At 38.6% G+C, this 23158-nt stretch overlaps 2 protein-coding genes across 4 annotated transcripts in view; one reads left to right on the top strand and one right to left on the bottom strand.

The window, feature by feature from the left end:
• Positions 1 to 392: 392 nt before the first annotated feature.
• LOC139972731 (netrin receptor DCC-like) lies at positions 393 to 19639 on the top strand. Its single transcript, XM_071979199.1, has 11 exons — positions 393 to 498; positions 1653 to 1934; positions 4205 to 4328; positions 5533 to 5539; positions 7406 to 7575; positions 8881 to 9055; positions 11682 to 11865; positions 12232 to 12459; positions 12929 to 13030; positions 13413 to 13551; positions 13910 to 19639. The coding sequence occupies exons 1-11, from the start codon at positions 393 to 395 to the stop codon at positions 14076 to 14078; spliced, it is 1686 nt and encodes a 561-aa protein (XP_071835300.1). The 3' UTR covers positions 14079 to 19639.
• The window catches only part of LOC139975116 (interleukin-6 receptor subunit beta-like), a 31107-nt gene continuing 26753 nt past the window's right edge, over positions 18805 to 23158 (bottom strand). For all 3 annotated transcript variants that reach the window (XM_071982757.1, XM_071982767.1, XM_071982749.1), the window contains exon 13: positions 18805 to 23132. In XM_071982757.1, the coding sequence (XP_071838858.1) occupies positions 22893 to 23132 (240 nt within the window). In that variant the 3' untranslated portion in view covers positions 18805 to 22892. The remainder of the gene's footprint in view (positions 23133 to 23158) is intronic.

Below are 23158 nucleotides of genomic sequence, written 5' to 3' on the forward strand. Positions count from 1 at the left end.
ATGCTTGGTAGGTGGGTGGGGAGGCAGGAGGAGGGCCAAAGGGTTTAAGGTATAAAAAGAAGTGGCACATCTGACAGCGCTCTTACTTTAAAAAAAAAATCCACAGTGGGACGTAATTTGATTGTCGGTTTTGTTCTGTTCGATTCTTCTTCGCTCACCTGCACAAGGCATATTTGATCAAGATAAATTAAGTCAACGAGGGAAGGAAGGAAAAAAAAAATATATATATATATATACATAGGAAGGACGAGAGATTCGCGTGTGTGTGTGAGTGAGTGGATACCCATTTCTGATTTGTATTCTCTGTTGACAGCGAAGACTTGCCAGTCGTGGATAGCCGGCCGACTGTATAACACTGACCCGAAGGAAAGCTGAGATCATCCATGACCGAGATGGGAGGAAGGAAACGCCAAGGAAGTCTAGCCGTAATATCTGGCACCTTGTTGGCCATCAGTGTGATTATAGAAACTTGCTTCAAATTTACAAATGCCATTGAAGGTGAGTTATTCTATCACAACTTTTTGTTTCTCTATTTCCTTTTTATTTTTTCGTGTTTTGTTTGTTTATTTGTTTGTTTGTTTGTTTATTTCTTTTATTGTATTACCATTATTTTTCTGGAAAGGCAATTTGCATTTCTTGATTTAGTTGTTTTATATAAATAGAAGGCAATTTAAAAAAATAAAAATTGGATTAGGATAGTGTTGGTGGGGTGGTGGTTGGGGGGGGGGTTATGGTGGGGCAATGAGAAGAAGAAAAGCAAACTAAAGTTTTACAAAGAAAACAACTTTAGGGAAGTAAAAACAAATAAGGGAAATTGATAGAAAGTACTGTATTGAACCTGTTTCTTACTAAGGTATATCTTTAGAAATGGTAGGGTGGGGGGGGGGGGTGATGGACGGGAGGAGTTTAGGACAGGAAAAAATAGGGGTATAAAAGCATTCACTCACTCCGAAAAAATCCACATTGGTATAAAATTTGATCTATCAGTATATTATGGGACACATTAAATCTTATTTGACATGCAGATCGGTGATTTACAGCTTCAGCAAATATTTTTTTTTTTTTTTACAATTGTCACAAAAGTTTGTTGGTATAGCCAGTTTCTTGCTAAGTAACTACACCTCAGTAACCAATACTAAATCTGCTGTAGGATGTAGGCTGACTGTGATCTCTTCAAGTGATAGTACCTATTTTGACCTTTATTCAGTGGTATATTTTGTAAATTGCTGCTAGTAACCATAGCGACCAGAGAGAAGCCACTTTAATTATTTGTGGGAAATGAAGGATGGGGAAAAAATTAATCAGTTATTAATCATTGCAAAACTTGATTAAAAAACAATATTTTAACTGACTGAAATTTTAAGTGGTCATTGGCAGTTAGAGAGGGAGAGGGTGTGGGGGGGGGGGGGGGTGTGGCAGGAGGTGGATTGGGTGAGGGAATGGGGATAAGAAAGGTAATTAAGAGTGGCAGAGTTTCAGCACCCACTCTTAATTGGGTATGGTTTATGATTAAAAGCATTGTTCACATCAAGTTTTGCTTTTTCCTATTCTGTGGAAACTGTAAAATAGTGCTTACTTAACAAAGCAAAGTTTGAAGTTTACATTGTTTTTATTATAAATTAATTTTTTGTCCAATTTCCCACATAATGTAGCCTCGGTAACAGCTGACCAAATTGCCCTTTGGGGGTCCACAGTGACAGTTGCTTGTACTATCAACGATCTCCAGCCTCTGTCCGCGTCTGAAATTCTCTGGTACAAAGATTCTCCGGAGGAAGCCCTGCCCGGGGCCCTCAGCCAAGTCGTCGGTAACTCGACCACGTCCAGACTGACTTTGTCGGTCGTCACCGATGAAGACACCGGTACCTACTACTGCGCCCTACCATCCGATGGCAAGGATGTGTCTCTCTACAAGTCATCTAGAGTTGTTGTCGGAAGTAAGTTAAATAACTCTCATTTTCATATCATTTCATTAACCGGGGGGAAGGGGAGGGTCAAAGATTGGTTGAGGAGGAGGAGGAGGAGGGGAAGGGAGGGCATAAGACATGATGACGTTTTCGCAGTTTTTCTTTCTGCATCCCATCGCACCCTACCCTCCATATTTACCGGCAGTGGTTTTGGGGAGAAAAACAAGGTTAGGACGAAAGGTAAGGGGATGCTACACCCAATCGAAAGCTATGGAAAATTGATTGTCAAAAAACCAAACATAAAGACAGTCATCCAAGCCTTCTTTATTCTGCTTTGTAATAATCAAAGTAATGCACAAAATGACAAAAATTATATATTTTGATTAATATTCAAAATTGTTGACTACTTCCCATCATTATTTGACGACATAATGAAACTTAGCATATGTGAGTGAAGACAAGCTAGTTGCCCTGGTTTGGGTATGTTACTGCCGCATTTTGGGAATTTTCCTGCAGTAGTTTGGGGATTTTACTTTAAATACTGTAGTACTACCCAAATGCAATCAAGAAAGCTTGTTTGACTACCAACTTAAGTAGGTTGTGTACCAAGGCACTGCAGCCTTGTGTAAATTTTATAGCTTTATAACAGAAAGATATTCAGTCCATTCTGGGCAATGTACATGATCTTGATAAAGAGCTGTTTTTTTTTTTCTTCCTATTCTTTGTGGTTTCTGAAGCACCTTTATCATTCATTCTATTTTTTTTTAAATGTCAACTTGTGACAGGCCTAAGTATACCCTGCACTTCTTTTTTCTTTTTTTTTTCTTTTTTAAATTCTGTTTGCTATGTCAACCCAAAAAAAACACAGGAAAGTTAAATAACTTAACTTAAGTGGGCTTTAAAGCACAGCACCTTTTGCATACCCTGGTAGCTATAAATCTGCTTGCATTTGCCTATCTCAGGCAGTCGGAACGACACTCTTTGATTCTTCGTACATAAAAAACAGTCTTTTCTTAACTGCAATCGGTCCAAGCCGCATCGCGTGCTAAGGTTTTTTTTCTGTTGTTTGATACTCATCAATGAAAGACCCACAAAATAACCACCACATGTAAACATGTTTTATTCTAGGGTAGGGCGAAGGCCACGGTGTCATTCGGCAATCTGATCAAACTTTGACTACTGTAGGTATTATTGAGTTGCTTCATTCATTTGGCAAGATACCCTCACCACAATGTAAAGAAACCTTTTACCAAAACCCTTGTTTTTTTTTTTCCCTTTCTTTTTTACGTCTCTCTGCGGTTTTTGATTTTCATAACTTTAACCTTGTCTTTGTGTTCTCTGGACAATTACCCATTGAACCTGACGCATGATCTTACTTTTTGGAGGTTACCTTGATTATATCGATTTCCATGGCGATTTTTAATTACATGATATATATTTGTTCAAGGTTGTCAATCGTGGCAAAAGTAGTTCTCGTTAGTTCTCGTAAGTAGTTCTCGTTAGCTAAAATTTATTCCTATAAAGTAGCAAGCAGCTGATCTGTCACTCGAAAAGTATTCCATGTATCGATTTTTGCAGCGTTCAACTATTCATTTTTTATGAGCTCTAAGAAATTTATCTAACTGTGGTGTCATAATTTTAATGGTCTTCTATTTAAGCAACTCAAAATCACACATATTGTAAATAATTTGTGAATTCCAGTGTTTAATGTAGCTCAACCCATGGAGGTAAAACCTCCATGCTCAACCATAGTTTTGAAGGGCAGGTTTGTGGGTGATGGTGGGAGGTGGTGTGTTATGGAGGGGTGGGGGTTGAAGGCCTGTGGGAACTGAATGCAGTTTTGTGGGGGGTGAGAGGTGGCATGTTAGGGAGGGGTGGGGGTTGAAAGCCTGTAGGAACTGAATGTATGAATGCACAGACTGAGAATGGTGCAAAATATTTTCTACTGGTTATGTTTCAGTAAGTATATATGCAGCATGTTATAGGGTTATGACACTCACCCCTATTAACTCATCAAAGGTCCAGTCTTTCTTCCTCTTGATCCTCTTGAAAATGTTGTCATCATTATTTTGTTAAAAATCCAAGATCTCATTTGTTGGATTGGGCATTATTAAAGACTGGGAAGGAGGGAAGGCAAGGGGTTGGGCGGGGGGTTGGGCGGGGTGGGTGGAGGTTGCTATTTCTCTGTCCCACACCCTCTCCCCTGGTTCAATACAATTGATTATTTGTGCTTTAATCACGCTTGCAAAAATATTTGTTGTTTACCATGGTTTTTTTTTTTGTTGCTCTTCTTATGATAGAATTACCTGCACCTGTAACCAACGTAGAGTGCCAAAGTAGAGACATGCTAGCATTCTGGTGTACCTGGCAGCCCGGAGAAGATTCCTTACTGGATACACAGTACAGACTTCAATACAGAGGATTGTAAGTATATACTACTTCATTCACTTAATTACAGTATAGAACTAACAATCCTTGCCACGCAGAGCTCTCTGGAATTCCAGGATCATGGAATGGCAGGTTTTATGTGAAGCAGCTATGATGTCTAAATATTTCAAGTCATAGTGTAAAAGCCGAGGATGTGTACCCATAGCGTCACAGTGGGAGACAGTTATGACATATAATTGAATGTAAGGAAATATCAGAGAGCTGTGCGGAAAAGGGGGGGGGGAAAAAAATAGTGAAAAACAACCGGTAACACTTGGAGGACATTCCTCTTATGTAAGACACTTAGGCCACCTGCAAGCTAGAAAGCAAAAAAAAAAAATGTTTTAAACAGAAGAAGTAAACAAGCAAAATTGATCAGGTCTGGAAGTTCCCAGTCTTTCGACATCGAAGAGTTTACGATCCAACTCCTCTGAAAGTGAGTGTGGCTCGTAAGCAGTGGTAAATAGCAATTAACTTTAATTAACTACCGCAGATGACTGGGTGCACAAACTATTCAGCTTAGTGATGGAAATGCGGACGCTGGCATCTTGGAGAAATCGAGAGGATATTTATAGCAGTCTCAGTCATGTATATGTGGAACGAATATAAGGGATATACCAAGAATTACCGCTCATGAAATAAATAAAAATACATTTTCTAGCTAACACGATCCCATGACAGATAGTAATACAGCAGCAGCATTGCCAAATTCATTCGGGGGGAAATAATTAGGTTTACGTGAGAACTGGACTGAACCCTATTTGTATCATATATAACATTATATGCCAGTTACTCCTATTTGGGTATCGCAAGGGGGATGACTTGATTTATCGTTAAATAGTTACTGCTTAGGACAAAACCTCCTCCTGCTCAATCCCATAGCTAGAGAGACCTAAATATATGAAATGTTCGATGGAGTTACAATCTGGAATAGTTTGGACAACTCAATAAACAATTCTAAAAGTATTCTTTGCTTCAAACAAAATATGAAATCCATTTCACTTAACGATTATGATCATTGAGACAGGGACTCTTTCTTGCTTGCTTTTATTCCTTGTTCTTTTTTTGTTTCTTGTTCCTCATACTTATCTTTGCCATCTTTCGTTTTTGTTTTTGTAAAAGGGGGACTGCTCGTAAAAACTTAGTACTTCTTCAGTCCTCCTCCACCTTCTTGTAATTTTATATTATTCACCATTTGCAGGTTTTTGGTTAAGAAATGTAGTAGGTGGGTCAAGTTGAAAAGTAGGCGGGACTGTCTGTACGCGGACATGGGGGAGGGGTCTAATGGGAGGGGGTGAAAATTGGAATTTAAAAAGTCTCTAGAAGCCAAATGGTGCAATATACAGCTGTTTGGTCAATGATATTGCCCCCTCCCAATCACCCCTATCTTCTGTCCTATTTTTCACAAACAAAAAACAAACTCACGTTGAAGTTTCAATCACACCTGACCTGGTCGTGGGTATTTATTCCTCTTGATTTTTTTGCGTCATTTTTTATATATTTTGTTAGCCGGGTCATGTACGTGCAGTAGGCGGGTCATTTGACCCGGGTCCCGGCTACTAACGAAAACCCTGATTTGTATTTATATTATGTGGCAATAATTCAAACTGAATGATAGTTTTCATGAAGATAGAAGAACTGATAAATTGTAAAGTTTTGGTGAAATATTCTGTGAGGATATTCGTCTTTTGAACAATTGATATATCTTTACTCAGTGAATCCCGTCCTCCCACACTCCCCCCTCATCCCCCCCCCCAAAATAGAGGGGAAAAAGCTTGTTTCATATCATCAAATTATGCTGCATTGCATGCTTATCCAAAGGTTCATGAGGAGATTTCTTAAATGCTGCGAATTACTTAATTAGGTCAGTTTTATTACGTAGATCTGCTTAATTAACCTTTGTATTTTCTTGGAGAGATAGCCAACGAAAATGTTTACTTTAAGAAAATGCCAATACTTAAATTTACACAATAGTAGGGTGCACAGATTGGAGGCCTTTGATAGTAGAGATTTGTATCATAATCTTAAGAAAACAAACAGTATCAAGTTAGGTGGATGTTTTTTCTCTGAAAAGAAAGAAAGAAAAGTTAAAAATGCCTTGTTAAATTATACACAGATACTATACTCAAAAAGTTTTCTTTTGTCAAGTTGCTATTCCAAAAGTAAGAGTTGCTAGATTCTGTAATTTGGAGAAGAAAAATAAGAACAATTAAAAAGCATGTGATTTTTTAAATCTGGTCAACTAGGGTAATAGCTGTCATGTTTTATGAAATACATTCTTTGTGATTGGAAAGATTTTCTTTGAACTATTGAAATGTTTACAAAGGTATCGTTTAACATGTAATTAATGACCATTGTTTGTCATGGTTTTGGCAGTATCAGCAAGAGAAGCTAATCTGAAGTTACCTATTAAAGACTAATTATCTTATCTTTTCTATTGACTATAGTATAAGAACTTGAACAAAGTAACAAACAATATATCTGTTTAACTTTCCTTCAAATCCTCAGCTTTAAAATTTTGCCGGTTAAGATAAGTTTTTCTTCCGAGTTCAATCTTTTGTAGACTTAAAAGGCTACTCTCATGGTAGCAGCTGTTTAAAAGATCATCAAAAACCCAAAATACAAAAATTGTGAAATTGTGCCTTGTAATGTAGCTAAACGGAAAAGTTGCAGTTTTGGAAAGCTGCTACTATATATCTCCATGGTAACAAGGGAAATTCTTATGCTTCCTTCTGTGACAGAGAAAAGCCTGTGCAAATTAACTAATAAAACTCAATTTATTTATTGACCCCAACTTTGGCAGTTTTTTTGGGACCAGTTTGCAAGTGGCGAGAAAATGTCTTGCCATTTTTTTTTTAAATGTTTACAACCGATGTTTACATTGTGTTTTATCAAAATAAAATAAAACTGTTTAGCAACCTGCTTATCCACTAAAGAGCCTGTGTTTTATCAACAGTAATGCACACACACTTGGCTAAAGAAATCCTCTTACGATTCTTAGAAATGATAGCCATTCCTCTCATGCTTTTGAAAATAATTCTAAAATGCCATGATTTCATTAATTGATGTTGCAGATATTCAGTTTCCACGTGGAGGGATTGTCCAGATTACGTCACCAAAGGAGAAAATTCTTGCCACATCCCAGCTCTCAGCAACTCTGGACTAGAACAATCCATCAACATCACCGCTACAAATGCTCTAGGGAGTACTTGGAAATTACACAGATACAACCCAAACCGGAGCAGTAAGTACTTTAAATATCATCCGTTTGAAGAAAAAATATCTGAAGTGATTTGGAGGTGGAGGAAAGGGGGTGGGAGTTGGGCTGGATAGGGGAGAAGGAGGGGAGAAGGAGGGGAGAAGGAGGGGGTGCTTGAGAGGCGGAAAGTCTGATGATGTGTGTCTTGGGCAAAGGTCAGACTGTATTCCAAGAATTTTGATAAAGTTTCACTAAGTATACGGTCAAACAAAAGAAATTTTGTGTGGTTCTGGATTGGATGACTCAATCAGCTACCACATGTATAACTAGTGATTTGATTTACTTAGTTAGGTGGCTTTTGCAAACGATAACATTTACAGCAAACAAAATCAGATAGAAAGTATTGACTGTTTGATGACAAAATTCCCTAGAAAATGCCAGAGTAAATCAAAAGAATGAAAAGTGGCCGCAGCTGGTCAAATGTTTGCATCTCTGTCAATGACACCAATAAGGAGCAGTTTTGCCACACAATAGGGTCAAGGCATGGTTTGACCGTCTGAGCATAGAAATGTTGGGAAATTGGAAACTTCAGGAAAATATCCACTAAAATTTGGAAACTTTTATTAGCAATTTGTAGTGTTTTTCAGGTTATATATATAGCACAATCATCATCATGAGTTTATGAATGATGCATGTACCATGTGCAATGTAATATTGTCTGCATGTATCTCCGATCGTGTCAGGTTAGTCGATCATCAGTAAAATCATGGTTTGTCTCATTGCACTTTGATCCCTCCCTCCCTCCCCCCCCCCCAACTAGAGATAAAATTGTTGAACTTTGTCTAGTATACTATTTACAGCTTATCATATTTTGACTTTGTGTACATAGTAGTTACAGCTCCTCATATAGATCCTCAACGTGACATTCAATCATTGACTCCCAACTTTTTGATACTTTATTTGAAGGGATTTTATACAAACCAAGAGCAAAAAGGAATGGGGTTTTGGGGAATTACGTGAATTTGTTTGGTTTAACTAGGTACCATTACTTCCCACGTTTTTTCGGATTTTCTATGAGCAGCTGTCTTAATTTACATAAAATTGTGAATACTTAGTTATTATAATGAAAGTCGGGGGGTGGGGGAGTCATGGGAGGGGAGGGGGGGAATAAAACTTTAAAGAAAACCCATTAGAATCCACCTAATATCTGGATAACCTAATTCAATGTTATTATATAAACTCCACATGCTGTGAGGAATTTCCTCTTTACCAACTCAACCACTGTCTAAAGTTGTCTATACACAAGTTAATACAAGGACCTTTTCCCTTTCTCTCTCTCTCTTCGTGCAGCAATACCTCATCCACCGACCAATGTCAGAGCAGAGATATGAGCCCTAGACAGGTTCAGGCCCAGTGGGATCTACCCATGGAATGGCAGAACTACATGTCCACTTATCTTTCCTACAAACTCAGGGTTTGGGAAGAAGAGAGTCCTGCCGCGAGAGCAGAAAACAAATGGAGAGAGGTGAGAAATTATGTCCATGCCTTTCTCTGGTTGGTCTTCCTTTTCCTTCTTCCTTCCTTCCTCTCCACCTACTCCCTCCCTCCCTCCCTCCCTCCTCCCTCCCTCCCTCCCTCCCCTCCCTCCCTCCCTCCCTCCCTCCCTCCCTCCCTCCCTCCCTCCCTCCTCCCTCCCTCCCTCCCTCCCTCCCTCCCTCCCTCCCTCCCTCCCTCCCTCCCTCCCTCCCTCCCTCCCTCCCCTCCCTCCCTCCCTCCCTCCCTCCTCCCTCCCTCCCTCCCTCCTCCTCCCTCCCTCCCTCCCTCCCTCCCTCCCTCCCTCCCTCCCTCCCTCCTCCCTCCCTCCCTCCCTCCCTCCCTCCCTCCCTCCCTCCCTCCCTCCCTCCCTCCCTCCCTCCCTCCCTCCCTCCTCCTCCCTCCCTCCCTCCCTCCCTCCCTCCTCCCTCCCTCCTCCCTCCCTCATGCTCCTCCTTCTCCTCTATGCCCCCCTCCAGTCTCCTCCATTCCTCCCTTCCTCATGCTCCATCTCCTTCTCTTAATTGTCAAGCCAGAGATTACAGAATGGTAATTCAATAACATTGATGTGGTGGATTGTTTGTGGCAAATAAGTTAATTACTTTAACATGCATCGTGACAGAATCAGTCTTACCCTAATTCATTGTGATTTTTAGAACATCCCCCTTTTTCTCCAAATTTCTTTCTTGTGAATTTCAATACCAAACGTCGTAAAACAAGTTGTTTCCGGTCATGCATGCTGTGTGATAAAAAGTGGTATTTCCCTACCGAATAAAAAAAAACTCTTCCTTGGGCCACCCAACCTAGTGGTGAAGGTTTTAGCCATATGGATAAACATCAGCAATTGTTTTTTGGCCACCCGACCGAGTGGTGAATGTGTTAGCCATATGGATAAACATCAGCAGTTTGTTTCTAGTCACACCCTCCTGTTTTCTCTAACATTTTTATGGCTCTGAAATTCATATTTAAAGGAAGTATCTTTCAGGTTTCTGCTTCAATCTCGATCTTCACGGTTCTTGGCTGTCTTTAATGCCCTGACCAGATATCCAGCTAACCAAATGATGGTTGGGTTGTGGCTGTAAAAATTGGTCAGTGTTTTCGGAGAGATTTCTCCGAAAGCCGACCAGCGATCCAAACAATATCAAACTGCCCAATGAATGTCCTGGGGGTCCATTTTGACATGACCACACATTTGTTGGAACCAAAAAAACATAAAAAAATTCTCAGATGAAGCAACCCTTTTTTTTCATTTCTTTGAAGTCTGTGATAATGTCATGTTTCTAAACAAACAGTGGGTTTTTTTTTTTTGGTAACTCATTTTTTTTTATGGCAGATGTGTTAATGAGAATAAAGAACAGAAAAACCAAGTTGGACAAGTTCAGCCAGATGTCATATCTAACCATGACACTTTTTCATTTATGTTTTCCTTTTCATATTGTTGAAATCTTTCTCTTTTCCATTAATTACTCCTGTGTTTATGTAAACACCTAAACTGGTGTTTTCAACTTTTGGATCTTACAATGCCAGTGTTTTGGGTTTTTTTTTTTTGGCTTCTTTTGTGGACACATTTTTAACAAGTGCTATTAATTCTTAGTATAACAAATGTAACCCTGTTGTGTACGTGCCAGTAAGATAGAAGTCAATTATGTTCCTGTTTAACACTGACATTGCAAGCGGACGGGCTGGGGTTCACTAAGAGTTCATAGAGTTGATCCAAAAGGAATCTTCCCTAAAAAATATTACTTTTCAGTGGCCTTTTTCCCGAAACTTTCCTGATTGCAAAGTTTTGATGACAATACACAAGTTTTGTCTTAATTTACACCCAGACTATAACTCACACCATTTTCGTTGGTATTGTTGTTTGCATTTTTTTTGATCCACTCTTTGTTTTCCTCCTTTCCAGAGGTCAAGAATAACCCCAATTTTTAACAAAACTAATAAATAAACAGTTGTTTGCCCTTATCAGGTACCCTGAGAGTTGTTTGAGGTCTCAACTGTTTTGGTTAAACCCGACAAAAATCTGGGAAAAGGGTAACAGTTTGCCACTTAGTAATGGGTCACAAAAGTTTATGTAAACATAAACATTTATTTTGAAAAGTGTCACCTGTACTTTCAGCACAAAAAGTGAAATATTCTACCTTCTTTTTTTAAGAGAATAGAATGAAAAGGATCAAATGCTTGTTCCTTCCTCATTTTTGCATAAACTCCCTGGGAATAACTGGTTTGATTCCATAGCACAGTGCTAGTGAAAAAAATTATGGCAAGATAATACTACCCCCAAAACAACACATGTATGCCTTAGGTAACACACCCATTTTTGTTGTTGTTGCAATTTATGATAAACAAAATCCATAGTCATAAAAACAGTCACAAAAATACTATTAAAATGTGAAAATATTCCCAAGATCACCTTTAGTGTCAACATTGTTTTGGACTTCAACGGTCATAGTTATACCTTGAGCAACAGTGACGCTAGAAAGGTGTTAGAGAGGTATTCAAAACTAAGTATGAACATTTTTTATATAGTCTGGGTATGGGTATCGGTATGAAGGTTCCAGGTGTCTACTGGAGTTTGTTGTGAGTGTTGAATTTTTTATACGATTTCCGTCTGTTTTCAGATCCCGTCTCGACAGCTGATTCGCAGAGGGCGCTTCATCCAAGCGAGCTTCCACGTCATACAGAACCTCAAACCTGGTTCGGAAATCCGCATTCAGGCCGCTTGCAAGTACCGATTCTCGAGACCAAGGGGAGAATGCTGGTCAAACTGGTCTATGCCCGTCGGAGTGGAACTACCTGCACTAGGTATTTATTAATTAGTCACAGATTAATTCGTTAGTGTTCAGTTCAGTGATTCAGCTTCTTTACACCGGTTTATGTTGTATTAACCATGCATCATTTAAGCAAGAAAATGTTGAAATTAATTAATAGTCTATTTAAAATGGAAGTAGGAAGAGGGGGGGATGGTGAAGGGGGAGGGGAGGGGGATGTGGTGATGGTGGAGGTAGGAGTAAAGTTAACAATCTTTTATTATGTTATAAAAATATTCCTTTCCCTTACGAAAACCCGTCTCTGCAGCAATCTGCAAAAACTTTATCAATTAATTAATAGATTTTTTTTTAAATTTTTACAGCACCGTCTGGCACTGTGAATGACCTAGAGGTATCAGAGCACCGTCTGGCACTGTGAATGACCTAGAGGTATCAGAGTATCCCCAAATTGACTCCAACGAACTTAGACGAGACGTGGTCCTGACTTGGGAACCAGTACCCCTCGATTTGCAAAACGGTCACATCTTCAACTACACCCTCTTCTTGGGATCGAAAGTGGAGGGAGAATCGAACGGAACCCTAGAAATTTTCAACCTGCCCGTGGACGTCACCTCATTTCAAATAAATGGTAGGTATTAATAATAATAATTTTTAAGTCTGTACCCCCATGCTGCTACCCATGTATATTGTAGTGAGAGTATTTCTAGGATTGTGCTTTCTAGTAACTTGGAGCTATATATATATATATATATATATATATATATTGGTATGATATTGTACACTCAGAGGACAGTTCATTGTTTGAGTGGGGTTAAGGAAACAAATATATAGATATCTATTTGTGGCCACTTTAGATTTTGTGTGAAGGGCGGGTTAGAAATATTCCTTGAGATCTCTTGACGTGACTTCAATGGAGAAAGAGGATAGTTGTTAAAAGTAAATTTGTTTACTTGTAGCAACATTGACAAAAAAAAGTATAATGAGGGCAATGCAATATTAGTGATTTGAACTTTAAAAAAAAAGAGAAAATATTGTAGTAAATTAACCTTTCCATACGATTGATTGATTGATTTATATATTGATCCGTTTATTTGCAGACTTGAATTTATCGCAGGAGTACAACATCGGCATATCTGCATGTAACAGAGCTGGTTGCGGACCAAATGCGACGATAAATCTTGAAAGCATCAAACAGCTGGGTAAGAGACTAAGGTTGCTACTTGTTTTAATAGAAGTACATTCCGTTACGGGTAAATAACGGATTAATATCAGCATCGTGCAAGAGAGAGATTTATTCTGTAAAATTTGAGAGACAAGCACCTAACTGCTTGGATGGGCTCAACATGTGTGTAGAATACCCCAGCGTTGCTTAAAGGAGACAAACAATAAATTTCAAGGGATGTGGCTGTATCGCCTCCCAAAGTGGTTGCCATGACTCCAGTTCTCTTCATCACTAAACGTCCCTCCCCTTCCCTTCCCTCCACTCATAATTCTATACTTAAAACTACCATCTCTTCCATTAAGACAGTTATAATCATGCCTTGGTCTATCATATTTGTTTTTTTCTGTTAATATCCACAGTTCCACTTCAGCCAGTACATTTAAGGGTACTAGACTTGGCCAACCAGTCACTTTTACTAACATGGAGCATTCATGAATTTGGTAGTTATGTTGACCACTTCTTGTTGCAATGGACGGATACTCCTCAAGCTACTGTCTGGTAAGTATTCATTAAATCTCAGTTATTTTGTTCATCCATCCTTTTTTCTTTGCTAAAAGCATGGAATTGGTTTTGATATGTTGTAGACCCCCCCCTCCCCCTCCACTGCTATTCACCAGGTTGTATTCCTACAACTCTTTGTGTTTTTGTTGAGAAATGACCATTTAAACATCTGAGGTCTATCAATGAAAGTGGCTGGACTAGTTAGTCTAACACAACGACCACTAGGTCAGTTCTCCAGATGCAACACAAAACTCAAATGGGAAACATAATGCTCTGTTTAATTTTTATTTATTGCCATATGACCTAAAGTGAACTATTATTGAATATCAATTTTTTTTTTTTATTGTTCCTTTAGGCAAGAACTGGAGATTCCAGGAGGCGAATTACAGTACCTTATAAATAACCCCGAAAACCCGGCGACATATTCGTTCAGGGTCCAGGCCTTCAACTCCCTCGAGCAAGCGGGACCCTGGTCCAGGACACTAACGGTGCACCTCGATGGTATTCAATTAACGTTAGTTTAATCTTCTGAAATTTACTGAAACAAAACTGCTGGACGAACCTTGCTGCTACTCTAGATCAAATATTCACTTATATTTTATCCTTCCCTCTCTCTCTCTCTCTGTATTTTTGTTTCTTCACCAATTTTCCAGAATTTATTGCATAACTTATAGCTTGGAGTAAAACTGCATAAAGCTTGTTGCAAAGGTGGTGGTGGTGCATATTATCTATGTATATAAATATTTATGTTTTTTTTATTTTTTTTTCCCTAAAGTGCTAGTTCTGTCTGGGGTGGAGATCATAATCCAATCTCATATTGGAGAAACAGATTATTTTTTATGTAACATCATGTTATACATAGGCAGTATTATTTTGAACCTGAAGTTGTCGATATATATAAGAAAAAGGTGTAAAGAAAATGAAAGACCAAAAAAAAAAATGAAATATGAGTATGTACATATGCATATAAATATATATAAACCACTAAAAAAAAAATATATATAAAGTATCAAAATAAGGCTTCTCGAAAGATTGTTACTTTAATACTAAGATTTAAAATACATCGAGTGGAAGTTTGAAGGGAAGATAGTTGTGGGGGGTGGGGAGGTGAGGTGGTGGTCCTGGGGGTATGGAAGATGGAGGGGAAGGGGAAAGGAGTTCAGTGGTTCAGTGGAGTTGTAGATATAACGCATTTCTATCTTGAATTAGAAGAAATTTGTAAAATAGGTAAAATATTGGTTCAAGATTTTTTGTTTTGTTTTTTTGGTTACATCTGACTTAAAGATGAAGACGGATGTACCGTCATCATCATCATCATCATTCTTTTTTAGACGAGAGTTTACGACTGCTTCCTCTACGGCAGAGTGAATGATAAAGGAACTTAAGTAAGCTATCAAGAGCTATAATCTTGCCATTTTTAAAGAATCTAAACTCTATAATAGCTTTAATTTGAGTCACAATATACTTACAGAAAAGGGAGCACAGAATCATTGGCCATGCAGTCTTTGAAACTTTGAATTTTAAAGTTGCTACTCGTTTATGACTCAGACCTCTTACCTTGGGCTGGGCTACTAACTAAAAGGGTTTTGAGTACCACATGTCATTTCTTTAAGCAAAAGAGAAGTCTGTTTGCATCCGTCTCCTGATGCCATTTTAACATCTTTTTGAAGTCTGTGTCCATGCTTTGGTGCCCCCAATAGTCAGTGGCAGAGCTAGGGGTATTGGTCAGGAGGGGCGAGAATGGTCTGTAGGGGCGCTTTCGACACTATCTAAGCGGAGCGCCACCACAGGTTGGCGCGTAGCGTACATAATTTTTTTGAGTAAAGATACTCCCTAGATCGCCGGAAATGACCCTTTCAGGGCCTGGCTAATTTGCAGATAAACGAAGATTAAATAGGTGTCATCGCCAAATTACACCAACAAAATGTGACAAATGTCAATAGCTAAATGAGAGCGCAGTAAAAAAGTAAATAATCGCTAATAAGTAAAAAGTGGTAAAGAGCTGAAAAGGGCGCCAGTAGTCCATTTGAGTCCGTCAGGGGGCATCCGCCCCCCCCCCTGACTATATGGACGCTCCGCCACTGTCTGTCATTCTGACCAGCAGTAGGCCTCCTTTTCATTCATGGGAGACGAGTTCTCACTCGATGAACAAGGAAACCAGACCAATATCTGTCTGAGTACGACAACCTTAATATTGCTGGGCATGTTTTCTGCATAGCAGCAACATCAGTATATGTCATGATTGCATTGATGGCAGCAACATTATGTATCTGTAGTTTGTGTCTTTGGAGGAATTCTTTGCTTTGCAATGCAGGATTCCAATATTTGACTTTTATGTAACCAGTTTGTGAACTCCAGGTACCTCAGCAACCCTGACACATGTTTAGAGAGGGCTAGTAATCAGACCAGTCTTCAATGCAAGGTGTTGAAATTTGCTACTTGTGGTGCCACCATTGTCCATGTGAAAAACATTTACAGTGACAATTTTAGGGGGTCCATAGCCCCTTACCCTCTTGCCTAGTGTCTGGGACCCTGAGTTGTAAATATTCTCTATATAGTATTTCATATGGGGATATTGTTTGTTGAGGGGAGTTTAATATGCATCTCTTTCCCTATTAAGAGCTTTAGGAGTTTTATTATCAGTTTTGAATAACAATAAAAAAGTAACAAAATTTGTTGTCTGTGATCATATCATTAAACTCATACAAATAATGAGTATAATATCGTGTAATTTATTCAAAATCTAGTAACTTGACTTGTAAATCATAGAAGATGAAGAAGATAAAACAAAGAAGGAAATTTTATGAAAACTGAGTATATATTGAATTTCATGCAAATATTTCCATTTTGTGTGATCACGGTTACAAGAAATATTTCGTTAGGAGAGGGAGCTACTGATATCACTAATATTTTTGCATACATCATAATTAAGCACCGTTCCATCATGAAACATATGTACCTCTGTAAAAAACTGCCTATTTTCAGGATTGAAAATAAAATGCGACAGTGTTATTTATCATAGTAACAAAGACATCTCATCTCTGTCTCTGTCTCTGCTTTATTTTATCTCTCTGTTGTGTTCATTAAAGTTGGACAAATTCAAACATCCAAGTTTTCTCAAAAGAATAGAAAACCCCCATCATAAGTTTTGATCTTTGCTGGAATATCATAAATTAAGTTGATACAATTCATTGGTGACTACACAATCAATAAACTTTATTATTTTCGTGAAGCATTTTTGGAATGTGCAAGAACAGTTTGCAGACGAAAGAAGAGGAATTCCTTATGTTGCCCCCCCCCCCCCAGTTACTCTAGAAAAACGACCAGTCTGATTGATTGTGCAGTTTATTGCACAAAACTGATTGCAAGAAAGCAAGTTAAGTTAACTATGTTGGGTTGTTCATACTGTATAGTGAATGAATTTGCTATGATAATTCAATAATTTTGTATCCATTAACACCATTCATATAGAAAAGTTGGGGATGGGGGATGATGAATGTTCATCTGGGGACAGCGGCAGGGGAATGGAAAGAGGGAAGTGATTGGGGGGGGGTGTGGGGGGAGGGAGAACGAAGATCTAAATGTAGAGGGCCAACATTCTGACAACCTCATCCCACCAGAGTAGTGTGGGGCATGTTCAATAGTACTGAAAACTTCAGTTTATTGAGAGAGTCTTCGATTTCCAACAATTTTCCCCTCAATTTGATGGATTATGACTCGAAATAATGTAGACAGTCCAACAGAAATAGATCTTCTCCGCCTTATAAACGCTAAATTTTGTGAGCAGTTGGTAATTTCATTCACAGATTAAATTTTGGTATCTCAGACACACTAATGCATAGGTGGGAAAATTTGCCTTTGCTTAATTGCCTTCGCAAAGTTTTTCAAAACACCATGAAGACAGTCCGCCAAAAAAGTTGTCATATCAGAGCAATCGTTTCATCCACCATAGATCAACTATAACAATGAATTTCACGAAATGACCGAATACGCTGAGATGCATATCTCATTGCCAGCAAAACTACACTAAAAATATACATTTCACATGACCTTTGATCTCAGATAACCATTTCAAATACATAATTTGATAGCACTTGACAATCTCATTATATCTGTGAAGGTTCCATTTCAATTAATAAAAAATCACTGAATTTGAACTTTGATTTCAGAGGTCTGTGAGACACAATTTCCCACCATAGGGCACCTTCCTGAAACATTTGAAGAAAATCGGTGCAACCGTGTAGGAGTTTCGGAAATAAACATCTACATTTGACCTTTAATCATGTGACCTTTGACCTAGGTTCCCATTGTAACCACATATTTGGTAGTACTTGACATTCCCATTATAGCTGCAGAGGCGTAGGAGCCTAATTTGATTGGGGGGGGGGGGGGGGGAGGCTGTAACGACTTGCCCGAAACGTTCAACGTGTTAATGTGCATATTATAAAGGCATTCATAGGTTATTACATCACATGCCAATAACATACAATCATTTTCCGTGTTATTACCCTTCCATAAGTTGGTTATAATAATTGGGGAAGTCGTTACAACAATAATAATAATAATATAAGTTTAACCATTGAAAAACACATTGCAAATTATTATTCTTTCAGTAGGTGCCCGAAAAATTCTCAGCATATTGCCCGAATTTTCACCCAAACATTTGGTTGGGGGGGGGGGTGCAGCCCCCCATGCCTCCTACGCCTATGTATAGCTGTGATGGTTCTATTTCAATTTAATGTTTTCCCTTTTGCCAAAAAAATAAAGAAGCCATTTAGGACTTGTTGACACAAACTTGGACGAACACGCCCACCAAATGCACACGGACACGTTTTGAGCCCTCCCTCAGTATTTCCTCTTCCAAGTCTTTAGGTATCCTCTTGATTTAAATAGAAAACTTATCGATGAACCACCAGTCCCAATGTGCGTCCCAAACTTGACGACCGTCGCCCAATCACCGGGATTCCCACACCTTTCACTATGCGTAATATAGTTCGCCAACCAGGACACACTTTACGTGTTCATCTTCACAAACAAGAACAATTATCACGCGCTGGTACACGGTAAAACATATATTAACCTACCTAATTATAGAACTAGTCTTAGCCAAGATAATTTGCAATAAACGATATAGGTTAGGCCTAACGTAAGATGAATGTGTAAGCTAACCTAACAAGTAAGATAATATAAGTTTGACCAAAAAAAGTGGGATACCAATTGTAAAAAAAAAGACAAAAATGAAGCGACAAGGAGTTTTCGCTGAACAAACTTTTATTCATGATTAAACATTAATAGGCAAGTACTGACAGACATCTTTTAGTAAGTATTCATGATATTGATATTAATAATGTAGTCCAAGCTAGGTTTGTCTACTTGTGTTCTAGTTGTACTAGCCTACACATGGGCAAAGTAAACGATTGAAGTTTGCTAAGAAAATACCTGCTTCAGCTAATTGTTCCTCCCATATACCAGGGGTTTGTAGAATAAATTTATTTAATTTGTATCTGGTTATCACAATTGTCCAAAAGTGTTGGTTTTTAATGAATATTGGCTCCCTCCCTCCCTCCCCTCCCCCCCCCCCACCATTGAAAATGACATACAACTTTGGTGTCATAGGAGGTACAAACATTCTGTGACATTTTTTTTTTAAATTTAAATGAAACCGAGTTTATTATGATGGTTATGATGATTATTCAAGAACAATTAGATTTTACATCATACACAAGGTGTATAAGGTGATGTAACACTATCTGAGGAGTTGGAATTACCACGGTAACCACTCTATATCATTACTGAATGATACATAGGTCATCTGCTAACATTAATAAGCAACTCAGTATGCTCTGTACACTTAATTTATACATTTTTCAAAATAGCAAAATATTGATTGTAGATCACATTATCAGCTAGTTAGTTTAATGAAGATTATAATTTCACAAGAAAAAACTGACACAAAATGGTCACATAAAAATCTTTCTGTTATATACAAAAGGCTTTGTAATGTTTCATAGAAACTGCAATGGACTCAACTATTGCGCAGATCACAATACACAAACAAACAAAACTCAGAAACTAAACAAAAACAGTACATACATCGATACTCATGACTATGTTCCTATTTTTTTTTATCACTTCCAACCCCTTTCCAAACCCCTTCCCTATCTGAACCACTAAAGAACAGGACACAGATAATGAGAAAACGAATCCTATATGAATTGCTCAGCATTCTATATAAGCAAGAACATTTCTTTCAATAAAAGAGAGCAAATTCAAATGGGATAGAATTATATTATCAGGTTCGGATCAGGGAACAGGTTACCCTGCAAGAGGGGGGGGGGGGGAGAGAAGGAGGTCCTTATCTAATAATGCAATTGTAAACCACACAAATCTGCGATTTATAGCTGATCACGATAATGTTACCCCTGAATTGATGTTAGAAATGTGTCTTTAAAATAATTCTTCACTGTAGTGTATGAGATTAAGAGTAATTGCAGTTCCCCCTTCCCCCACAGCTAATCCAATAACTACACCTCTCCTATACTCTTGATCCCCACTCTCCATTCTACTCAATTCTTATGATAATAACAACAAGGTGTACAATATATATTTTTTTTAAATCATTTTTGACAATCTCTCTAATTTTACTTCACATTTCTTTAAGAGTGATACTGAAAATAACTATTATGATTATCCCCTAGTATAAAATTAAGAAACTTGTCATATCTTAAGCTGTAATCAGCAAACATTTAAGGAGTACTTGCCATGACAAACCAGCTGTTCTGTAAGAACTTTTCACCGTATTGTATATTAATTGATCAAGCTGACAGAGCTTACCGTGTAGATTGGATCCAAATTAAAACTTTCATAGGTCTTCAAAGAGCTTGATCACCATGCAAGATGAAGGAATGTCAAGAAATTAGACAAAATGACATACAGTACAAAATAAAAAAAGATATTAAAACAACCCATATTTTGCACAAATCCCTCCTTCAATTCCTTAAAAAGAATGAATTAGTCTTTATAATACAAAAAGATAAAATGATTATTTATCAGTTTTTTTTTTCTTTCAATTTTTGTTATACATCTTGATAAATTGAACTATAAACAGCTAATGTTTCACTCTGGTTATGAACATCAAACTTACTTAGTTCTGGGGGCAGACTTGTATAAACGGTTTGATCGATGACAGCTTTAGAGCTCATTCTTAGCCTGTTTGGTCAATCTGTGACATTTGACCCTATGAGATATAGCTATACCTGTTCTCATATATTCCACGCCATAAACGGATCTAGCCACCTTGTTTGGTATAAAGCTGTGTGCGATTGCAAGTTCAGTGCAAGGGCATGATTGATAATTTGATCTTAATTGTTGCATTGTATTTCACATCACATGCACTCTGTTAAACAGTGATCATTCATTGCTTAAAGGTTATCAGCATTGCCCCAAAATATGCTAGAATACGCTAGAAAGACAAATAATGGCCATCCATGCTGAAACTTGAATGTATGTATACATTCTACTGTCCAGTAGTATTCCCCACTGAGATAATTTAATGGTCTGTTTTGAATATTTTAAATATTCATAAATGTCTAGGAAATAATGATGAGGGTCAGAACTGCTTGGAGAGTACCTTTGGAAACTTCTAGCAATTTTTAGCTTGGTAAGACTTGAGGGATGGGGAGGGGATGGGGGGGGGGGGGCGGGAAGTAATGCTGATGATCATTACAGTCACAAAATCATTTTCCAAATCATTTTCCAATCCAAATCATTTTCTGGGGTGTTCTGTTAAAACATTGAGCTCTGTCTTACTCCATGTTAAATATATATGTTAAATCCACAATTATTACACAGTGCCACTAGATTCTGACAGCATATATTCTAGATTGACTGACAGCCTTGGACAAATACTCAGTACATGTTAATGGACCACCATGAGTTGGTGCAAGCTTGATGGTTACTCCAAGGCTGGTAACCAGACTATTTATCTGGTAAAAATACTCAGAATAAACTTTCTATTCTATCTTGCTGCAAGATTAAATTCACAAATTAAAAACGATATGATGAATTCCTTATGTATTTCAGAACTGTTTTTAACCTTTTTCACCTTCTGTTCTTGTGAAAGCTGCCATTGAATTTGTTGAACAAATATATATCTTTGCAAATATAGTTTTGGCTGTTTTCAGGAATATATAATTTGCTGTATATATGGAAGGAATCTGTTCCTTTGTTTTATATGTAACAATTACACAACTTAGGAAGAAGAAAAAAGACATGAAATTTTGTAGTACTGGTTGTGAGTAATTGTAAAACTAGTTAGAAAGATCTGGGAAAAAATGTCTGCTGCACAAAACCATTCAGTTTAATCTGATGAGATTTTGTAATATTCTCTGATAACGAAGAAAGACATAAAAAAAAAACCTGGACTTTTCGCCCGATTCCTTCTCGTCACCCTTTGCTCTCACTGTATCATAGAGAGTTTTGAGTACGGCATACTTGAAGCTGTCGAAGAATCGCTGTTGCTTTGGGAAACTTGGTTTGGGGACGGGCCGTTGCCAGACGAGCCGGGAATCGACTGGTGCTGGATATAATTATCTTGTGGATTCAGTTTATCGTCGGAGAACTTGTTCTGATCGAAGTTCGGGTAGCTGTCGTGATATTCCGTGAGGTCTGGGGATAACGACTGGTGTGCGATGTATCCTTCTGGTTGGGGCGGTGACAATTGGTTCATATTTTCATGTTGCAGGTAACCCCCAGAAGTGGACATTTGACTATATTCCACGGATGGTAGATTTTCCTGATGGCTCTTGGCGATGCCGTTAGACGACTCTGGTAATGATGCAGTGGCTACGTACCCGTTTGGCATGCCGGAGGTGATGGGTGGGGGTGACCCTGGAGCCATGGTCATGTAAGGTGCAGTACTTACGTAGTTGGGTATCATCTGTGTGCCGTCTTCCAGTATGCCTTGCCTGACGTAGTTGCCGACTATCTCGGCTTCGTGGGATTGGCTGACGACTTTCAGATTGTGAGGTGAGTAAGGGGATTCTTCCACACAATGTGTATTAGGCGACAAAGTCAGTTTCAAGTTAGGATCATGACTCGTAGGTTTATCATTTTTAGAAGAGCTTAGGGACGAAGGACAAAGAGTGACACCAGCTGGGTCCTGGTTTGAGGGCAGCACCTCTGCACAACTGTCCTGTGACCCCTCTGAGAAACAGCTGTTCCTCCAGGAGAGGACATCCGTTTCCTGTGTATCCGTTGAGATAGCCCTACTGACAGTAGGAACGACGTCCTTCTTGGCGGTAGTCTCATCTTCCACAAACGCCGAATTACCAAACCCCTCAATGTCCACATGTTCCGTGGGTGAATCTGGTACCCCCGCTGTCGTGGCTGTAGTTTCGTTCCATGGGGTATTTTGGCTCATTTCGGGGACTAGTGAGGTATGGGTTGAGATTAGTCTGCTGTATGCTGCCCTCAATGTCTAGAGTCATACTGACTGGATTCACTCGTGGTTTCAGATCGTCAAAGATCTCCTTCTCTTTCTGTCTGGTTGGTGGAACAAGCTGTTTAAGTTGACCATTCTGCAAGGTAAATGGAGAAAAAAAAT

The sequence above is a fragment of the Apostichopus japonicus genome, chromosome 2, assembly GCF_037975245.1.
Source record: "Apostichopus japonicus isolate 1M-3 chromosome 2, ASM3797524v1, whole genome shotgun sequence".
Lineage (NCBI taxonomy): Eukaryota > Metazoa > Echinodermata > Holothuroidea > Aspidochirotida > Stichopodidae > Apostichopus > Apostichopus japonicus.

Coding starts and splice junctions, on each gene's coding strand:
- LOC139972731 (XM_071979199.1), top strand. CDS start 393: ATGGGAGGAAGGAAACGCCAAGGAAGTCTAGCCGTAATATCTGGCACC. Junction 7,576..8,880: donor ATACAACCCAAACCGGAGCA/GTAAGTACTTTA, acceptor CTCTTCGTGCAG/CAATACCTCATCCACCGACC. Junction 13,031..13,412: donor TGAAAGCATCAAACAGCTGG/GTAAGAGACTAA, acceptor TAATATCCACAG/TTCCACTTCAGCCAGTACAT.